Raw genomic sequence first — 21,943 nt, 5'->3', positions numbered from 1 at the left:
AATAGATTTTAAAAAAAAAATGAAATAATCAGAATTTAATGATACTTTAATCATAGTTAGAATATTTTGTGTTCAGCAACTTTTTTTAAAAAGCGAATTGTATTGTGTTTAGTATATTAACATTCTTGAATGTGGCAACTGAATTGACTTGTTCTCGAGTAACATCATGCTTTCTTTTTCAGATTTCAGAGAACCCAGAGGAAAAGAGGCAGTAGTCTGATGTATGACAGATTTTTAAAAACCTGAACCGTTGGACCACCTGTAGTTATGACATCAGACTTCTGAAGCCAATTTTATTTTTAAAGGTTGAAATGCTTTTGTCCTATTTCTCCCCCTTTCTTTTTTAAAGAATGATCTTTTAATATATTTTTGTCATTGATTGATTGAATAAAATAAATTAACTCAACTGCTGGAAATGTGTCATTTATATTTTAAAAGGTTTTTGCCAATTTTTTGGTCAGGAATTTGTTGACGCATCATTGAAGTGTAGTTGAAATATTAATGTTGTTTCAACATTAACTTAGTACATCAGATGGCAACATTGGTTGACATTCCTTTTCAGTTGTATTTTCAGTGTTTCAACAAAATATATTTAGAATCAACATCACATTGTAACATTGATCAAACCATATTACCATTGATTTATTTCTGTTAATTTCAGTGTTGACTCAACAGCAGTGATGTAGATTCAACATCATAGTGTAACGTTGATTCAACAATATTACCATCGATTTATTTTAGTTCATTTCAGTGTTGATTCAACAGCAGTAATGTAGATTCAACATCATAGTGTAACGTTGATTCAACAATATTACCATCGATTTATTTTAGTTAATTTCAGTGTTGATTCAACAGCAGTGATGTAGATTCAACATCATAGTGTAACGTTGATTCAACAATATTACCATTGATTTATTTCTGTTAATTTCAGTGTTGATTCAACAGCAGTAATGTAGATTCAACATCATAGTGTAACGTTGATTCAACAATATTACCATCGATTTATTTTAGTTAATTTCAGTGTTGATTCAATAGCAATGATGTAGATTCAACATCTTAGTGTAACGTTGATTCAATATTATCATTGATTATTTGTGTTAATTTAAGTATTGATTCAGCATCGGTGATGTAGAATCAATCATAGTGTAATGTTGATTCAACATTAACTGAGGGTGCAAAAGTGATGTTGATAAAACATCACTTTTTAATGTTGAATCAATACTATTACCGTTGATTTTTGGTTGAAATCTCAACATTGCTTCAGCATTAACTGAGGGTGCAAAAGTGACATTGAAACAACATCACTTTGTAATGTTGAAGCAATATTAACACCATTGATTTGGGATTGAAATCTGAACATTATTTCAATATTAACCGAGGGTGCAAAAGTTATGTTGAAACAACATCACTTTTTAATGTTGAAACAATATTAACACCATTGATTTGTGGTTGAAATCTGAACATTATTTCAATATTAACTGAGGGTGCAAGAGTGATGGTAAAACAACATCACTTTCTAACGTTATTTCAATGTAATCAGTGTTGACGCATCAACACTGACTCAACATTGTTTCAATGGTTACATGCTATCTGGGTAATCCAGGGAACTAATACTCTGTTTTTTTTTTTTAATCACTGTTGAGAAAGTAAACAGAATGTCCCAAATGTCCCCACAAAGATAGTAAAACCTGAGATCAACTATATTGTGGGGACCAGTCAGCGGTCCCCACGTGGGAAATGGGTTAAGAAACATACTAAATTATATATTTTTGAAAATGTGAAAATGCGGGAAGGTTTTGTGTGATGGGTAGGTTTGGGGTTATAGGGTTAATTTAAGGAGAATATACAGTTTGTACAGTATGAAAACCATCACGTCTATGGTGAGTCCCCACAAAGATAGTGAACCGGAGTCTCTGTGTGTGTGTGTGTGTGTGTGTGTGTGTGTGTGTGTGAGAGAGAGAGAGAGAGAGAGAGAGAGAGAGAGAGAGAGAGAGAGAGAGAGAGAGAGAGAGAGAGAGAGAGAGAGAGAGAGAGAGAGAGAGAGAGAGAGAGAGGGCAGGTTATTATCTGTGCTGAGCGTGTATAATTCAGACATATGGGACCCAGCTTTAATTGCGCCCTGCAGCCGACAATTATAATTGCGTCGCATGTTATGACAGTCAAACTGACAGGCCCAAATGAACTGAGAGACAAAATAATGAGTATTGTGTCTTTCTGTCTAGCTCTTTCTTTTCTTCCATTATCTTTCAGAATATTGTCTCCCAATATTCTTTATTTTCCTTTGAATTCCCTACTGCACTAGTAGCTTTCTCATTTAGCCTATTCTTCTCATAATTATTCTGTTTTCTGAACCTGTATTAAGCATTTTTACAAGTAAAAGCATTTTTAAACAAAATAATTTTTTAATTGTCAAAATGGTAACTTAATGCCATTTACTGTATTAAATGCAAGCATGTCATACTCTCATGTTTGCATAATGGCTGTTTTCATAATGGAATATAGCTTTCTAATATTGTACAGAATACTTCTTACCTGCTGTCTATCTATCTATCCATCTATCTATCTATCTATCTATCTATCTATCTATCTATCTATCTATCTATCTATCTATCTATCTATCTATCTATCTATCTATCTATCTATCTATCTATCTATCTATCTATCTATCTATCTATCTATCTATCTATCTATCTATCTATCTATCTATCTATCTATCCATCCATCCATCCATCCATCTATCTATCTATCTATCTATCTATCTATCTATCTATCTATCTATCTATCTATCTATCTATCTATCTATCTATCTATCTATCTATCTATCTATCTATCTATCTATCTATCTATCTATCTATCTCTCTCTCTCTCTCTCTCTCTCTCTCTCTCTCTCTCTCTCTCTTTCTCTCTCTCTCTCTCTATATATATATATATATATATATATATATATATATATATATATAAATTATGTTAAAAAGTAGGCCATTTAGATTATAACAATACAGAATACAAAAAGTATTCATTTGTAGTAATAGTATTCTGCCCAGTCATGAACCTGATGGACAGTCTCAAGGCTATGAGCTGCTATTCCCTCTTGTCAACACAGGTTGGCGTTATTCTACTCTGTAATACATTATGAAGTCACAGGCTTTGCAAAATATTCAAACTATTTTGTGCTCATTTAATATGACAATACCGTGATGAATCGCAACATCTGCGCTAAGCTCCTCTCTAGCAGAGGACGCACATAACAGGCCTGCACAGACTAACCCCAAACACACACACTGAGGGGTATTTAGGCCACGTCCAACCGGAACAGGTGTTTTCCCACACACTCACATGCACATACATCATTGTATTCTTTGTCTATTCTCCTAATGATATGTAAAAAGCGAAACAGCTGACGAATGCCTGGGTTATTCACATGTTTAATAAGTTATTAGATGTGAGCTTTTAATGGCACCTCATGCACAAAGACAACTGGAGAATTGTCTGTAATATATATATATATATATATATAGAGAGAGAGAGAGAGAGAGAGTGAGAGAGAGAGAGAGAGAGAGAGAGAGAGCGAGCAAATGAGCAACTAAAAAAGGCACAGGTGAAGAACATAATCAGTAACCATAGAAACAGTCAGTTGGTGCTTCTCAATACTCAAACCGATGCTTCCTCATTTCCGCCGTCCTCCAGCCTGTGACCCGTAAACTGATCAAATAAAGGCATTTTGAAGGACATCTCAATTCTCTAATTGCACCGTGAGGAGGCAAGGAACGAGGAGTGAGGAGTGAGGAGGCTTCCAGAGGAGCGATGAGCGAGGATGCACAGGTGTATCATATGTGGAAGTCTTTCTTGTCGAAGACACACTTAAATCCTCCTCCCCCTTCACATCTGTCAGAATTCTTTTCATCTATGCTTTACCTTTGCAGTTTAAATAAATCATCTATATCACATATTTCAACAGGGCATATTGCTTTATTATCATTGTTTATCAATTGCTTAAATAACCAGATTATGCTTTGAAGTGACACTAGAGTGGTCAAGAATATTCACATATACAAATAAGCTTTCTTTTGATTCCTCCGTCCTCATTTTCTTTCCTTTTCCTCTTTCCTCGCATCCTACAGAGGGTGGAGCTGAGACGCAAGGAAAAGAAGGGAGGAAAAGAAAATGGGGATGCACAAATTTAGAAATGAGAAGCACCCCTTAAGAAAGAAACTCAAAGAAACAGATGCAAAACAAGGAAATACAAACTAAAAGTCCATGAAAACAGAAACTAAACCAAAAAAAATTTTTTTCAGTGGATCACAATAGGTTAAAGCTCTTTTCCATATGGAGGATCAAAGTACTCTACCATATTTTTATACAATTGCTTCAAAATGCTACTAAAAGGGAAGTACACAATAAAAGCACCATAATTGTGGCCCAAATGATTCAAGCACATCTGTGTGATGAAAAGTCTGAAATTTAATTAAGTCATAGTTTAATGAAAAGAAAAATGACTTGGAACGACATGAGGGTGAGTAAATAATGACAATAATAGTGAAACTATCCCTTAAATTGTTATATAAAGCAAAGTTTTTCACTAATTGATTTAGTTAGTATTGCACAGCTCTGCCTTGATGTTTTCCAGTCTAAATTGGTCAAATTAACTAGAATGCCCCTTAGATTGGCAACACCCAGAAAAGCCTGTTTTTTTTTTCTTCTGAATCCCAGCTGAGCTCTCTTTCTTTCTATGTGTCCCTCCCTCTATCTCTCATCCATCTAGCCATTTAAACAGGGCTGTTGAGACCTGTCCTGCCAGCTTCAATGTTGCCTGCGCTGATGTCCTTACGCTGGCCTAGAGCGACAACAGGCTTGATTGGGTCATGCAGTGTGACGACCAGAGATAACAGAAACACACACACACACACACACACACACACACACACACACACACACACACACACACACACACACACACACACACACACACACACACACACACACACACACACACACACACACACACACACACACACACACACACACACACACACACACACACACACACACACACACACACACTCCTGCACAGTCTATTGAGCAGACGTGTCTGAGGGTTTAGTGAAAGGACATAGAGATTGATGCATTTTATTGATCCCCTAATAGAAATTCAGGTGTAAGGAAATGAGAATGATACTAGAAAATGCTCTATTGCCATTTCCACTGCATATACTTATATACTAAAGTGAAGTATAGGCCTAAATATACTTCAGTGTCACATGATCCTTCAGAAATATGCTGATTTGGTGCTCAAACATTTCTTATTATTATCAGTGTTGAAACAATTGTGCTGCATAATATTTTTGTGAAACACATGATTATTTTTCTGTTTTTTTTTTTAAGGTCAGCATTTATTTGAAATAAAAATCTTTAATAACATTATAAATGTCTTTACTGACACTTTTCATTAATTTAATGCATCCTTGATAAATAAAAGTATCTTAATTTCCTTAAAGCAAAAATCATTATTTTCTTGTTGAAAATTCAATTTTACTTAAATATACATCACATTACTGAAGTAAAATAGGTTGCATGTAATTTCATGTTGACTTTAAATGGCACAGAGATTCATTGATGTACCTCTGCTTTTTGTAACCTAATACAACACTTAAAACACTTAAAATTCTATATCTGTAATTAGCAGCAGTATTACTAATACAAGAATCACTATTACTCATAGGGTTAGGGATTTGAAAACTTTTGCAACATGTGTCGTCCTGCCACACCCGAATAGCCTATATGTGTGTGTGCATGCAACACTTATGATGAGTAATTTGCCATATGTGCATGACGTTATGGTTGTGATGCCAGGAAGTTGGCAGATACTCCCTTCTACTTTGGCTTTCATAATACAAGCCTACATGGATGAATATGCATCGCTTGATCAAAGTTCCTCCGAGTGAATCCGAGCTGATGCAAGACATTTAAATTTAACCATCCAACATCTGCCAGATTTTGGCCTCCAGCTCTGCAAAAGCATCCCTGACATCCCCTGGCATCACACATCCATCAGGATCCAACGGATCCCTGAATCATCCAGAATCAATGCTGTGTCTGCAAAGAATATAGCGAGCGGTGTGTGTGTCTGCATTTTGTGGGTTACTGGACAAGTATACACAAATACGCCTACCTATAAAACACTTTACAGTGTCAAAAAAAGAGAGAAAGAAAGAAGAGCTGAAAAAGGTTGCTCAGTTGTAGAATTTGGGATCTTGATAGTGTATTTGTTTCATAATTGGGCACGTTGTCACAAAGTCTCAGCAGTAGCGGTTTATGTTGACACATCAAATTAGAATCATTTTTGTGAATGTTATCCTGAATATTTAAAGTAAATATAGTGGGTTGTTGAGATATAATAGCCCTTGTGACAACTTCATAATGAGACAACTTGCCCCGGTTTCCTCCTCTTGTTTGTTTTAGTATCTGTTGTTAGGGGTGTGACAGCTACCTCACTCCTTCCATCCAAAACCCACTTCCACTTAAACGGATCAAACACAAAGAAGTGAGGACGTTCGGGAGGAGCGCTCATCATCATCCTCCTCATCCTCCTCCTCCCCACAGCTGAAGATGGCGGACCCGGCCGAGTGCACCATCAAAGTCATGTGCCGTTTTCGGCCTTTAAACAGTTCGGAGGTGATGAGGGGAGACAAATATATCCCCAAATTTCAAGGAGAGGACAGTGTGGTCATCGGGGTGAGTTTATAATATAATATCATGATGAATTGCCGCATTTGCTCCGTTGTGACACCCGCCGTCCATTTCTATTAGCATCCGCTAACCACCTGCAGACGTAGCCTATCCTGACAGAAAATATCTTTTTTCATCCCTATGTATTTGGAAACGTGATCATAATTCGTGTTCTAGTCTTATTCTAAGTAGGACATGGTGCGTGTGAGGCTATAAATCAGTAACATAATCGCAAGTTGAATAGTTTTTAGTCATCGCTAGCCCGGTGGCTAACAGTCCTCAGATGTAATGCAGCACAATGTCAAAATGTTTCATTTTGAACTTATAAATAAGAACACCAAAGTTTTTTTTTTGTCAATTTAATAATTTTGGATTTTAGTGCACTTCTAAATGGGTTCTGATAAGTGATGTGTAACCGCTAGCCTTTGGGCTAATGTTAATCGGTTTGTTTTCATTGGTAGAAAATAAACAAAAGCTAGCTAAATATAGGGCCTATACATATTTCGCACATCATACGGAAATTTTAAGTTAATATGAGTTTAATAAATGAAAAAATGAAGTGAATGTGATCATAACACTCACTGATGTCGTCAGTCTGTTATAGTGTGGCCTACTTTAAAAACGTCAACTGTACAAAGACCATTCCAAGTCATTTCTTTTGGCTATTGTGCTTTATTAGGAACAGACAAATATATTTACAGCATGCAATTCAACTCCCTTTCAATCATATTTTTGTGGGCCTGTATATAATCCATATGTTCCGTTTATTGAAGTTTAGGTCAGTTTATTAAAATGATTTTTTTATTAAAGTAAGTTTTTATTTATTTATTGAGATTTAGTCTTTAAAGTATTTGCCATTTTTGGACAGTTGTAAATGTGAGGGTGATGTTGGCCAGATTTATAAAGTTATTTTTTTAAAAAAAGTATTGTTATTATCAATTATTAATAATGCACTTCAGTTAAAGCATGACTTGAATGTACCTTTTCTCTGATGGTAATGTTTTCCATTTCTGAAGTTAAAGTTTTCACATGTTTTGTAACTAAAAAAATAAATAAGTTGCATTAAAATGCTGACATCATTGCTTTGGCATAATAGTCTTCTCCTATTAAAATGTTCCTGGATAGATGTCTTGTCTATTTTCCTATTTTTAACCATACATCTTTACTTATTTATTTGCATTATTAAAAAGGCTTAACATGCTTGCTAGGAATTGTGTAGTTATTCTGTAATTTAGTGGCAGTATCTGATGTTTGATGCTTATTCTGCCTTATGTGCCTTTTTACATTTAGTTAAACTAATTATACTTGTTTAAACTCATAATGTAGTATAGATGTCTATTAGAGTGACAATGTCCTAAATTTCCCTCATGCAGTCTGTGCAATGTACAGCTGGGTATTAGGTGGGGCAGTTTTGTGGTTTTGCTGTGGTCAATTCGCCCTGGTAGTTTTTGTGTGTGTGTCTATATCTGGTCCAGAATTTCGATGGATTCAACTTCTTTTGATTTTGGCCTCCATTTCTGCAGTGACACCGTACTGTCTGACCAACACTCACCCTTTTGTTTTCCAGTGCATTGATTTTTTTTTTTTTTTTTTTTTTTTTTTTTGTGCGTGTGCGGCCAAATGAGTTTTGTCTTCCAGCTGTTTTGAGCAAGTCAGCATCAAGCAACAGAGCAACTATCCAGCTCTGGTGAAATGGACCGTGCTTGTGTTGATATAATGGCTTTTAGCAGGTGGAAAGATCATAAATTGGGCTATAAATCTTGCTGTAACAAAGGAAACCAAACCTGTCTGTCCAGCTGCACATACTGGGATCAGTATTGGGATTATGCATGTTTTATTGTGTTGATTTCTGTCTCAGTTCAGTATTAGTTCATTAGGGAATATGCTGTAATTAGCTTTTTCTTTGCTTGTTTCTTCCTTTTCTCTCCTTGTCTCAATGCAAACACAGCACAACTAACATGTGATGAACCTTCCTATCTCTGTGACCGTCGGGAGCACAATTATAATCCCTCATTGGGAATACTGAGAGTTGTAAACAGTGCTGTTCCATTTCTGGAGGAGGCCTCAGGACATGCAGATACACAAAAACACTCTTCACGCAGTCTTGTGATTGTCTGAAGATTTTATAAGAAGTCACTGGTTTGAAATTCCAAAGCTGTGATATCGTGCATTATTAATTTTTCAAACTTTGACTATTGAACCTTTTGGTTCACTGAATGTTCAAGTTATGTTGTTTGACAATAACTGTGAAAATGTAAAATATTAGTATTATTGCCGATGGTTATGCTACATTATTTGCTTTATAATGCATGAGCAATGCAAGAAAGCCTCATCTGTATGTCGCTGTGTCATGTAAACGTGCTGGAGGTGTTAACTAAACTATTAACTAAAATCATGTTTTAAAGATGAAATAAAATTATTGATGAAAATAACTTTAATTGATAAATGATTAAAACTTAGATAAAAATAAAGCTAATTGGAAATATAAAAAAATGTCAAAAGCACATAACAAAATTATTAAAACTTGAAAACTGACAATAACAAAATAAAAGCTAGCCTAATTCAAAATACTAAATACTCTTAATAGTATATAAGGCTATACTAACACTAATTAATAGTTTGATATTTGGCCATGTTATAGAAATAAAACAATAAACGTGCCTTCCAATTAATAAAAGTGTCATCTCTAAATAACTGACGTGAATAATATTTAATGAATGAATAAATAATAAAGCATTGTCATTACAGAAACCGCATTCTGTTTTCAAGTATTTTTTAGAGATTGTGTTGTGTATATTTCATTTGCTGTGATTAGGGATGCATAGAGATATCTTAATATTAGCACTGACCACTGAAGGCTAATGTTGGTCAACCTCTTGTTAAAATAAATGTTCAATGTAGGCTTGTGTCGTGGTAGGTGTGAGTGTATTGTTGTGTTAGTGAGCGTTTGCTCAGGTTGGCTGGACTAATCTGCTTAGCTGTGTTACATTCACAGCTGTTTCCTCACCTGGTTAATCTACTCCTGTGTTTGAGTGGCATGGTGAGGAAATGTGGACGTGTAATAAGAACTCAGTCTGGTGTGGATGGGTCACGTCGACCCGATTCAACCAATCAGCGTGTCTGCTAATGAGCAGATTCGCTGCAGAACCTGCTTCTGTAACCTTCAAAGTTAATTCGCTGAAGAATTTGTCAGACTGATTTAAACCCATAAGTGTTGAATGATTCTTTAAAAGAATCAGTTCATAAGAGTCATTTGCATGTGACTCGGACTACAGCATGTTCGCTTCTTGTTTGTTTTTGCTGTCAGACACTAGCTTTATTTGCAGACACTTTGCAAAAATGATACGTGACAGCGTTGATTATTTCTTTATGTCTCTTTGAACTCTTTTCCATATGTTGTGTAGTTCACAAATGCCTGTATTAACGATTTTTGTTCACCTGCGTCATTTTTTTTCTATGTAAACGCGCTATATGAATGTCTTTAACCGTTGCGCTCAAACATTTTGCTGCGCTCACTCTTTCTCTCGTCACATAAAGCTCACAGTTTCAAGTATTTTATATAAAACTTCAGTAGTAGTGTATTTATATTTAAAATATTATTTTTTGTATTTAGAAAAGACATTCAGTTGCATCAGTTGCAGTGCTTTATTGGATAAGCATACAGTCATGTATCTTTGTCTTGTGCATTTTTGTAATGTTATGATTCATCTTCTTGCAGGTTGCTTAGTTCAAGGCTTAAAACCATTTTTAAATGCATTTAGGAAAAAAAAAAATAGGAAATAAACTTCTGAAAGCAGGGTTGCTAATAAACAGGGTGGTCATGATGTTAAATCTGTTGTTTTAGCCGTACAGAGCGAGCTCATGCCTGGACGAAGATCTCTAATAAAATGCTCTTATTGTGTCTTAACAGCTGAATTTCACATCTGGTTTACTCTCACTGCTGTTTGTGTTAAAGGTTAGAGCCATTCGTAACAGGAGGGAAGGATGTCTTGTTCTTTGGCCTGTAGTAATGAGGTTCTTGTTTAGTCTGTGCTTATTCTCTTAGGTGTAAAACATTTCTCCGAAGGACCATCTTTGTGTCTTATGACTAGTCTGCAGATTCAGTTATATATATAAAGAGAAATGAATATTTGCATAATGACCCATCATTCATTCTGTGTCTTTCTCTCTCTCCAGGGAAAGCCGTATATGTTTGATCGTGTGTTTCAGTCTAACACTTCTCAGGAGCAGGTTTACAACGCTTGTGCTCAGAAGATTGTTAAAGGTGAGGAACGAGTCCTCCGGGAGTCATTCAACCAGATCACAACTTTAAAATGAAAATTCTGTCACCTTCATGTTGCCATTAATACTATTTAGTATAGTAATTTGTTGATATTAATTAAGCATCCCTAAATATTGTATTAGAGACCATAAGATCATGTTCAAATGGTATATTTTGTTGTCTTTGTGCCCTGCAGATGTGCTTGAGGGTTACAACGGTACAATATTTGCTTATGGACAAACATCCTCTGGAAAGACGCACACAATGGAGGTGAAAATTAATCTAGAAATAAGCATAATCAGTGTCATAAATGATTTTCAAATATTAGGTAATTTAATACAAACCCAGTGTGGTTTTGTTACTGATTCCACAGTTGTTTTAGGGTTTAACATTCTGCTTGTGGTTTTTGGTAATCAGTGCATTTACTGTACCTTTAAATCATCTCACGTCATCATTGCGATTCAATATGTGATTGTAGGGGAACCTGCATGATTCTGACGGCATGGGCATCATTCCCCGGATCGTCCAGGATATATTCAACTACATTTACTCCATGGATGAAAACCTGGAATTCCATATTAAGGTTTGACATGCATGATAAATCAGTGTTAGTTATTCAAAGGGTTCCCATTGGTATTTTAAGACCTAGAAAAGCCATATGAATTAGGCATGGGAACTTCTTTGTGCTCATCTCCAGATTTTTAATGGCCTTGTCATTGCTTTTTGTCTGTGCAATCTCTATAAAAGAGATTTGTAATATTACAAAATATTTCTAAAATGGCTGTTCTTTTGAACCATCAAAGAATCCTGAAACCACAAAAATATTAAGCAGCACAACTGTTTTTAACATTGATAATAATAAGAAATGTTTCTTGAGCTGCAAATCAGCATGTTAGAAGGATCATGTGACACTGAAGACTGGAGTAATGATGCTGAAAATTCAGCTTTGCCACAACAAGAATAGGTTACATTTTAAAATATATTAAAATAGAAAACATTATTTTAAAAAAGTTGTTTCATCTGCATTGGCAGGTCTCCTATTTTGAGATTTACCTGGACAAGATCAGGGACTTGCTGGATGGTACGTATGACTGAAAATTAAAACAAATATAAAATTCTGTTATTTTTGAATTGTTTTATGTATTAGAGATTGTATATTACAGTCTTCTGTCAGATTATAAATAATAATAATTGTTAGGATTTAAATAGGGTCAGAAATAGGCTAAGTTAAAATCATAAATTCTGTCTCTCTTTCAGTATCTAAGACCAACCTGTCTGTACATGAAGACAAGAACAGGGTTCCTTACGTAAAGGTGAGGCTTTGTTTCACTAATGAGCTGTGGATGTGTTAGTGTAGAGGTGGTTCAAATGTTTTGCTTGTCTATCTCTCTCTCCATCTGCAGGGTTGTACTGAACGCTTTGTGTGTAGCCCGGATGAAGTGATGGACACCATTGATGAAGGCAAATCTAACAGACACGTGGCTGTCACAAGTAAGCACATGCAAATCAGTCAGACACAGTGCATAGTCTTATTTTAGCTGCAGGCTGAACTTTTCCACACCTGTTGAGTTATATTAGCGAGAGTATTTTCAGGATGTTCTTTCTTATTTGACTGCTTTAGAGATGTTTATACAATCTTAAGATTTTCCTGTTATGTGCCTGTAGTCAAAGTTGAGTCAATGTAAACTCATGTTTTCTCTGTGGTGTGTGTGTTTGTGTGTGTCAGACATGAACGAGCACAGCTCCAGGAGTCACAGTATCTTCCTGATAAACGTCAAGCAAGAGAACACACAGACGGAGCAGAAACTGAGTGGGAAACTCTTCCTGGTTGATTTAGCAGGAAGCGAGAAGGTAATGGAAAAAGCGTGGAAAATGTCTGCAAAGTTACAAAGCGCTAAGTCCATTCCAAAGAGAGTTAATCTCTATATCAGTGCGCACTATTTCTGAACTTCCTGAAACGTCTCGTTTGTAGTATTGAGATTTCTTCTGGGAGAAAACATGTCACAAGATTCTTCATTTAAATAATTTCTGCTCAAGGAATATGCAAAATAAAAGGCGTGAGGCCTGGTTGAGTTGCGTTAGTAGTGTGTTGAAACTCACGGTTATGGTAAGGGGTGTGACATTTCTGAAAGGCATTTGAAGTAGTTGATTAATCACAACACACTGGCTCAGCCGGCCAATCAGAGCATATTGGGCTTTTCGAAAGGAAGGGCTTCATGGAGACAGGATCTAAACAGAGCGTTACTGACAGACTAGGAAGAGAGGTGCTGCAACAATGTAAGATGTATGGATTTATTTATTTTTTTTTTACATTCAAGCATATTCTATGCTTGAAAACCTATTCTAGTAGACCCCAAAAACAAAATCAAGACTTTGTAAAAGGGCATAATAGGTCCTCTTTAATATTAGTTTAATTTGGGGCAGTACTGTCTCTGATTTGATGTTTTTGACTGCAGGTCAGTAAAACCGGAGCAGAAGGTGCAGTGTTGGATGAAGCCAAAAACATTAATAAATCTCTTTCCGCTCTGGGCAATGTCATCTCCTCTCTGGCTGAAGGATCGGTGGGTGTGATGCACCTGATTGTCACAATTATGTACGATTACTTGTGCCATTAAATGGATGGTAGAGTAATGAATGAATATTTCTTTCCCATGTCAGACGTACGTTCCCTACAGAGACAGTAAGATGACGAGGATCTTGCAGGATTCTCTGGGTGGGAACTGCAGGACCACTATAGTGATCTGTTGCTCTCCATCCTCATACAACGAGGCTGAGACTAAAACTACACTCATGTTCGGACAGAGGTGAGGAGACATGCACGTATTGAGTTTAATTAGAGTTTTAATGGAACTTTAGTGTTGAGCATCAAGTCATTTTTCGGTTCTCACTGTCAGAGCAAAGACCATTAAGAACACAGTCTGTGTGAACGTGGAGCTGACAGCAGAACAGTGGAAGAAGAAATATGAGAGGGAGAAAGAGAAGAACAAGACGCTAAAGAACACCATCACCTGGTTGGAGAACGAGCTCAACCGCTGGAGGAACGGTACTGAGATGACACACACGCTCACTTCATACTCATTCAGCTGTATTTGCTGAGAATTACACACAACTGCATTGCATTTTATGTTTTCAGGTGAGAGCGTCCCCGCTGAAGAGCAGTATGATAAGGAGAAGGCAAACGCAGAAGTTCTGGCTCTGGATAATGTGGTGAATAATGATAAAATCACCTCGTCTCCCAGCATGCCTGCCCTCAAATTCACTGACGCTGAGCGTGAGAAGTGTGAGGGTGAATTAGCCAAACTCTACAAACAGCTGGATGACAAGGTGAGACTAACTACTGACCTCAAATTAATGAATGAATGAAGTTTTTAGACTAGTGATGGGTGACCTAGCTGATTTTTAGATTTTTGGCATTTTAAAATTTTCAGGGTATTTTCAAATATTGTGTGAAAACATTTTTGTTCAGCTTTCCCCCCCCCCCCATATCATTTGCATAGGTTTAATTACAAAGAAATACATAGTATACACTACCAATCAAACGTTTGAAGTCGCATTAAGTTGATCAAAAGTGACAGTAAATGGCATTTATAATTTTGCAAAAGATTTCTATTTCAAATAAATGCTGTTCTTACAAATAATAGTACTGTTTTAATATATTTTTGATCAAATTAATGCAAACTTGATGAGCAATAGTCTTAAAAAAAATCTTACTGACCCCAGTCTTTTTTTAAACGGTTGTGTAAGTTAATAGCCTGACTACGTCAGACTTCGTACTTCCACTCAATTTCATTTCTCTTCTGTTCAACGAACAGAGGGCGGGCTGAGAGCCGTGACGTAGACGCTGATTGTACCGTGGATGCGTAGATTTACTTCACATAAATCTGCAAAAGTCGTTCACAGCCATGTTCACTCCGGTATTTCGCTCGATGGTTTTGTTATCGCATCATACATGTGTTTACAGTGGAAGTTAGATGCGGCTGAGCATGCGCATAACACACGCCATAACCAAACGTTATGTGATTGGCTTACGGGTAACCACCCGCCCCCCCCGAGAAAGAAAACGCTTTTCTATTATGCCATTCCAGACTGTCTACGAAGCAAAGCGAAGTGGCAGAGTTTGGTATTACCAGGCTAGTAAGTTAATACTATTGACCATCAATCACCCTGCTCTATAGACATTGGTATTTGCCATAGATAAATATGTCTGTGATTTAATTTGGACTATTTGTCAACTGAATCGTTCTCTCTTGATATTATTGTAGTGTTGACATCTTATTATAGTACAAAACATCAGCATGATCATGAAAAAATAAAATCCAATATTGTTTTGATGATACACCGTAAGCATAACATTTGTACCATACATTAGTACCTTTTGATGTGCATGTTAACTTTTTTTAGCTTACAGACTTGTGACTGTGTGAAATAGGTATTTCAGACCTGAAGCTCAGTGTGTGTTTCAAATAATGTAAAAAACATAATTTTCTTAATGATGTTCTGCTGTAAAATCATCAAGATTTGCTTTAAAGACACATTTATTCTTTCTCTTTCTCTCTCTCTCTGTGCTGTCTGCCTGTAGGATGATGAGATAAATCAGCAGTCTCAGCTGGCTGAGAAACTCAAGCAGCAGATGTTGGATCAGGAAGAGGTGAGAGCTGAACATGGACTTCAGATTTACATTACTTCCCATAAAAAAGAACAGTGTCCTGTTTCCTAGTTGACTGAATCATTTAGAGAGTTGGGATTTGCCTGTTGCCATTAATAACTTTATATTAAAGGCATTAAGAGCACTAAATGATAAATAACATTCCAGCCTAGAAGTTAGTTCACACACTCCTTATATGTTGAGTTACAGGTTTGAATCTGGACAGTGTTATGTCCCATCACAAGGATTTGAACCTAATGACCCGAAAGTTGTGCAACATGTTTAATGACAGTAATTTCACAATACAAAAAAAAAAATCTTCATTTGTATTGTAGCTGCTGGTCTCAACACGGAGGGACCATGACAACCTCCAAGCGGAGCTCACCCGTCTGCAGATGGAGAACGACGCGTCTAAAGAGGAGGTGAAGGAGGTGCTGCAGGCTCTGGAGGAACTTGCCGTCAACTATGATCAGAAGAGTCAGGAGGTGGAGGACAAGACCAAGGAGTTTGAAACCCTGAGTGAAGAGCTCAACCAGAAATCTGTGAGCAGAAACTCAATATATAATCTACAATAGTCTACAATATATTTCTATATAATATATTTCAAATGGGAAGGTACCTATAACAGTGCCAGGTCGTATTTTTATGGTGTGCCTTGGCATTAGTTAATCTGAGCTGTGTTTTTGCAGAGCGTTCTCGCATCTATTGACTCTGAGCTGCAGAAACTGAAGGAAATGACCAACCATCAGAAGAAGAGGGTCACTGAGATGATGTCATCACTGCTTAAAGACCTGGCAGAGATCGGCATCGCCGTGGGCAGCAATGACATAAAGGTAACAAGGCAAAGAACCATGACGTTGAATACTATGTTTCTTTATCCTTGCTGTTTAATTTCCTTTCCGTTCAACAGCTCACTCTCCTCTCTAACATCAATCTTTTTCTTTCTTTATCTGTTTCTTTTTCTGTGTCTGTGTCTTTCGCTCAACAGCATGAAGGTGGAGGTCTCATTGATGAAGAGTTCACGGTGGCTCGTCTGTACATCAGTAAGATGAAGTCGGAGGTGAAGACCCTGGTGAAGCGCAGCAAACAGCTGGAAGGCTCTCAGGCCGAGAGCAACAAGAAGATGGATGAGAACGAGAAAGAGCTCGCAGCCTGTCAGCTCCGTATCTCTCAGGTAAACGGGAGGAAAAGATAAAGCAACAAATCTTCCGTCTTATTGGAGTAGTTCATCCAGAAATGGAAATGTCATTAACGGGATACTTCACCGATTAGCATTAAGCTTTGTATCAGTAGAAACCTGGTAGTATTTTCGAATGACCGTGCTTCCCTCCCTTGTGTCCCCCTTAGACGACAGATTTCTGTATTGTGTGTCTGGAAAAAAAGCTCCGATGACACAAAAATCTCTTTGATGCGGTCCACCTCCTGCTGGTAGCGTTTGCGGTCATGTGCTGCGTTCTCTTTGGCCTCTTTGAGTCGCCCGCATGCGTTTCTCTTGTTTGGGCAGTTCACAGCGCAGGTCACGTTATCACGCACCAGCTACACAGAGAAGGGGAAAGAGATAGTGAAGCGTGTGTTCTGAGAGGCTTTTTTGGCCAGAGGCGAGAGACTCCAGCCAGTAGGAGGAGCTTATTCCGCATGTGTTCAACCCGCCCATAGGGGGATCTCACGATAAAACGGCGTCTTTTCAGTTTCGAGTCAACAAGTAGCCTAGCTGTATCATTTCTTCCGATACTGCCCTCTGTAACCGGTAGGCGTGGCTTGGGAGTGTCCTCGTAGGGCAGTGAAGCAAGTGCATTCTGGGAGTTGTCGTCTTTCATCCACATGAGCCAAAAATAAATCTTCTGGCTTTTCTCAGTCTAGAAGGCACCAACTTCTAAAATAATTTCACATTTCTACTACATAAATGACCCAATTTAAATACACATTCATCTTTCCAGCGGTGAAATATCCCTTTAAACAAGAATTAAAGAGCGTTTATAAGCTGCTCTTTTAGTTAAATCAGTCTCATGGTTTATATTGTATGGCTGTAGCTAATTGGAAACCCCACATGTTCTTCATTACAATAATAGCATGCCGTTTACAGGGTGCTTTAAAAGATCCTGAGATATTTTTTTTGTTTTTGTCTACAGTATGAGGCAAAGATCAAGTCCCTGACAGAGTATCTGCAAAACATCGAACAGAAGAAGAGACAGTTAGAGGAGAATGTTGACTCTCTCAATGAGGAACTGGTCAAAATCAGCGCCCAGGGTACAAATATACTCCATCTTTTCTTTCCTCTCATTTTAATAGCCTTATAAACTTTGTTTGGCCCAGATCCCTTTACTTTTACTGCCCTCTTGTGGCGAGATTGCATTGGGCGTGAAAGGTTTGTTTTTGTGATGTTTATTTTCTTTTGTGCAGAGAAAGTTCGTGCAATGGAGAAGGAGAATGAGATACAAAGTGCTAATGAAGTCAAGGTAAGCATGGTAAGGTAATGTTTCTGGACTTTTTTTACTGAGTGTTGCCCAATGAACTGTTTATGTAGCATTAATGTGTTCTGTTCTCAATTCTGAAGGATTTTCTTTTATTTTAAAAGAGAGATGTAATTTATAATTTTTCTCTGTTCATGATTGGACAGACTGCAGTCGAGCAGCAGATTCATAACCACAGAGAAGCTCATCAGAAACAGCTAAGCAGCCTTAGAGATGAGCTGGAGATCAAGGAGAAGCTCATCACTGAACTGCAGGAGTAAGACACATATATACTTCTCTTCAGACGCTGAATCAGGGCCACATGTGCTCAGGCTCATTTTCCTCACTTTGTTTTCTGTCTGCAGTCAGAACCAGAAGATCATGTTGGAGCAGGAGCGCTTGAAGGTGGAGCACGAGAAACTCAGATCTACTGACCAGGAGAAGAGCCGCAAACTGCACGAGCTCACGTAGGACACGCACCAAACATGCAGAGATTGGTATAGTGTGCGGGAAACGTTATGTCTGGTGCGTTAATGATGAAATGTGTTTATAGGGTGATGCAGGACAGAAGGGAACAGGCCAGACAGGATCTCAAAGGCCTGGAGGAGACAGTGGTAGGTCATTTTGTTCTGTGCTTGAGAGATGATTCTTACATGTTCGTTTGCGTGTGTGTGCACTCTCTGATCACTCACTTCTCCTCAGGCCAAAGAGCTGCAGACTCTTCATAATCTGAGGAAGCTCTTTGTTCAGGATCTGGCCACGCGGGTGAAGAAGGTACAACCATTGTGAATGCGTAATTGTAGTTTAGAGTTCAAAAGTTACTCCAGATTATGAAAATAGTTTCAATGTGGATATTAAAATCTAAATGTTTTATAGGTCCCGGTCATTTTCTTAAAGACTTTTTCAGTCAACTATGTCCCATGTAATCAGGGAGTTAGGCAGGACATATTGAAGAGCGTGTCCCTTTATTTTATAACAACTTATTTTATTTAAAAAAAATATTGTATTCTTTATTTTATTTTTAAACAACTTTCTTTTTATAATTGTATATATGTATATATATATATATATATATATATATATATATATATATATATATATATATATATATATATATATATATATATATATATATATATATATATATATTAATTTTTTTTTATAAAAAATGTATAGAAAATGTATTTTAATATCACTTATATTTGAATATAATCTTAAAAATATATATTTTACTTCATTTAATTTTCGATTTTTACTTTTATTATTAAATTAGTAGGCTTTAAATCACTGCCGTCAAAGCTAATAAACTAGACGTCATAAAACTCGTTTTATGACTTTATCAACAACTCTCAGGCCTTAATTATGTATCAACATATTTTTCAGAGCGCTGAGATGGACTCAGATGACACTGGTGGCAGCGCGGCGCAAAAACAGAAGATCTCATTCCTTGAGAACAACCTTGAACAGCTCACTAAAGTGCACAAGCAGGTAAACACACTTAAAACATCAGATATCTCATGCATTCTCTCACAACACACACGCTCACTGTCTCTTTCCCTTCTCTGTGTAGCTGGTGCGTGATAACGCTGACCTGCGCTGTGAGCTGCCCAAGCTAGAGAAGCGCCTGCGGGCGACGGCGGAGCGCGTGAAGGCTCTGGAGTCTGCGCTCAAAGAGGCCAAAGAGAACGCAGCACGTGACCGCAAACGCTACCAGCAGGAGGTGGACCGCATCAAAGAGGCCGTCAGAGCCAAGAACATGGCTCGCAGAGGACACTCTGCACAGATCGGTTAGTTCTCTCTCACACACACACACACACACACACACACACACACACACACACACACACACACACACACACACACACACACACACACACACACACACACACTTTAAAAGAGTGCAGTTACTAGATTCAACCATATGTCTTTCAACATGCTTGAAAGTAGCAAGGGACTTGGATAGGGTTGAGAACATCATTCTACCACAGAGGAAACTGTTAATATGAAGTGTTGCTCGCTCACTTTATTTAGGGATGTTAATAGATTCAAATAATTAATCATTGTTCATTTCATGATTTTTTTATTTTTATTTAACACAATAAATGGCCAGTTTAGAAGCTTTTCAGTTAATATTCTTAAGGCTGAAATATACTACATGACTTTTAAAATCAGAATAGATTTTAGGCGTTTGTGAATAATTAAAGCAGAAAAACGTCATTCCAAAAACAAAAAGCTCACACAGATTCACGTGCCTGATTTCAAGGAGACACAAATGTGCTTTACATATGGCACAAAACATTGATATCCTCCGACTGGAAATCTGTCAACTTCTACTGTCCAAAATCAGCTCGGACTTTCCGCAACTAGCGTTTACTGGTCCAGACTGCAAATCAGGGCAAAAATCTGTGCAGACATCATGTAAAGTATTCCAGGCTTTTAGGAGTTTTTTATTTGAAAGATTTAGTTGACCAATTTAATAGACAATCAACTTGTTTTGGGGTGTAACTAAATAGTTATATTTCCTGTTTTTACAGCCAAGCCAATCAGACCAGGTCAGCCCCCTGTCGCCTCTCCCACCCACCCCAATGTCAACCGCTCAGGGGCGGGGCTCTTCCACAACCAATCAGTGGCCATTCGTGGTGGAGGCGTAGCCAAACAGTAAAATAAGTGAGTAGATGCTGCATATCACTCACAAATGTGTCACATTATGGAGGTAAAATGGGTTGCGAATATCATTCTTTTTTTTCTTCTTTTTTTAATGTCTTTTTACCTTCTGTCTCTTTCTTTCTTTTCTGTTTCCAGCTGTTGAATGCTGAATATAACCCCAGTAGCCCCGGCTGAAGCTGATATCACCCCAAAAAGCTAAACAGGCATTCCACAGCACGGGATGGTTCAATACTATACATATGAAAATGAATATAAGTATATATATGTGTATGAAACATGAAATACTATCCCCGTCTGGGCTGTACAGTTGTTCCTCCATTCTTATCTCTTATACCTTCCCTTAAAAAAATATAAAGAAAACTAAAAAAGACAGGCTTTTTGCAACAGTGGACACGTGTGTAACTAGCGTGTATCTCTTCACTCTTGCACAGCCGGTTTCTGCTCACATCCCGCTCTCCACGTCCCTTACTGTGCCAAGTTGAATGTATTTCAAAATTACAAAAGAAAAAAAAGGCAGAAATGAATGAAAAATGGTAAAAAGGAACAAAAAAAAAAAACTACTAGCTGCGTTATTTTAGCCTTATTTATGTACGTTCACATTTTGGGTTTGTTTAGAGAGTTAGCTTGTTCTCTCTTGCTTTGAGTAGTTTCTATTAAACATTTCACCTAAATAAGTAAGTTAAACACTACAATTGAACTGTGTGTGTGTATATATATATATATATATATATGAACCATTGAATTAGTTTTTGTAATGATGGACATTCTCAGAAGAAATGATTTAAATTATGATAAAAAGGGTCGTTTAAGTGGACAGACAAGATGCAGTTCCATGAAATGAGAATGAAAAGGCTGCTTGATGTAGACGCACCTGATCTACAGGTATATTTAAAGCACTGTACGAACACATTACGAGTAATCATTGTTACAGCATAAAGACCTGTGTGAATGTCACAGCCTGAGGTCTTAGACGAGTCGTAGCTAGGTTAAAAAAGAAAAAGAAAAAAACACTATAATACTAACGTCACATGCTCATTTTGACATTTCAATATTTAACTTTAGTTCTCACTATTTAAACAGGTAGAGTTTGCCGTATCGATGCTGCTCCATAGTTCAGTCACTACGAATCATTAAAAATCACGTGTGGATTTTTCCTCTTAGTTTGGCCTAAAATATTACCAGACAGGATTGTAA

At 37.2% G+C, this 21,943-nt stretch overlaps 1 protein-coding gene across 2 annotated transcripts; it reads left to right on the top strand.

Moving 5' to 3' along the window:
* Positions 1–6,541: 6,541 nt before the first annotated feature.
* Positions 6,542–21,737, top strand: kif5bb (kinesin family member 5B, b). Of its 2 annotated transcripts, none has more exons than XM_081392016.1 (26): positions 6,542–6,732; positions 10,903–10,990; positions 11,184–11,257; positions 11,466–11,570; positions 12,020–12,068; positions 12,245–12,300; positions 12,391–12,478; positions 12,714–12,838; positions 13,444–13,548; positions 13,646–13,791; positions 13,882–14,030; positions 14,121–14,311; positions 15,567–15,635; positions 15,968–16,174; positions 16,322–16,465; positions 16,621–16,806; positions 17,762–17,879; positions 18,033–18,088; positions 18,250–18,359; positions 18,448–18,549; positions 18,636–18,696; positions 18,785–18,856; positions 19,466–19,570; positions 19,653–19,869; positions 20,617–20,749; positions 20,885–21,737. In XM_081392016.1, the coding sequence occupies exons 1-25, from the start codon at positions 6,607–6,609 to the stop codon at positions 20,742–20,744; spliced, it is 2,877 nt and encodes a 958-aa protein (XP_081248142.1). In that variant the 5' UTR covers positions 6,542–6,606; the 3' UTR covers positions 20,745–20,749; positions 20,885–21,737. The 2 variants fall into 2 exon arrangements, with proteins under 2 accessions (XP_081248142.1, XP_081248141.1); XM_081392015.1 differs by having other exon boundaries at positions 6,550–6,732; positions 18,033–18,097; positions 20,885–21,284.
* The last annotated feature ends 206 nt before the right edge of the window (positions 21,738–21,943 follow it).

This window comes from Scardinius erythrophthalmus (assembly GCF_964197995.2).
Source record: "Scardinius erythrophthalmus genome assembly, chromosome: 18".
Taxonomy (NCBI): Eukaryota; Metazoa; Chordata; class Actinopteri; order Cypriniformes; family Leuciscidae; genus Scardinius; species Scardinius erythrophthalmus.
Note: the sequence above shows the minus strand (reverse complement) of the source record. Positions and strands in the feature narration are given on the sequence as shown.

Excerpts from the sequence above, each read along its gene's own strand:
- kif5bb (XM_081392015.1), top strand. The coding sequence starts at position 6,607 with ATGGCGGACCCGGCCGAGTGCACCATCAAAGTCATGTGCCGTTTTCGG. Across the intron at positions 6,733-10,902 it reads AGGACAGTGTGGTCATCGGG|GGAAAGCCGTATATGTTTGA; the intron begins GTGAGTTTATAA and ends CTCTCTCTCCAG. Across the intron at positions 14,312-15,566 it reads ACAAACAGCTGGATGACAAG|GATGATGAGATAAATCAGCA; the intron begins GTGAGACTAACT and ends GTCTGCCTGTAG.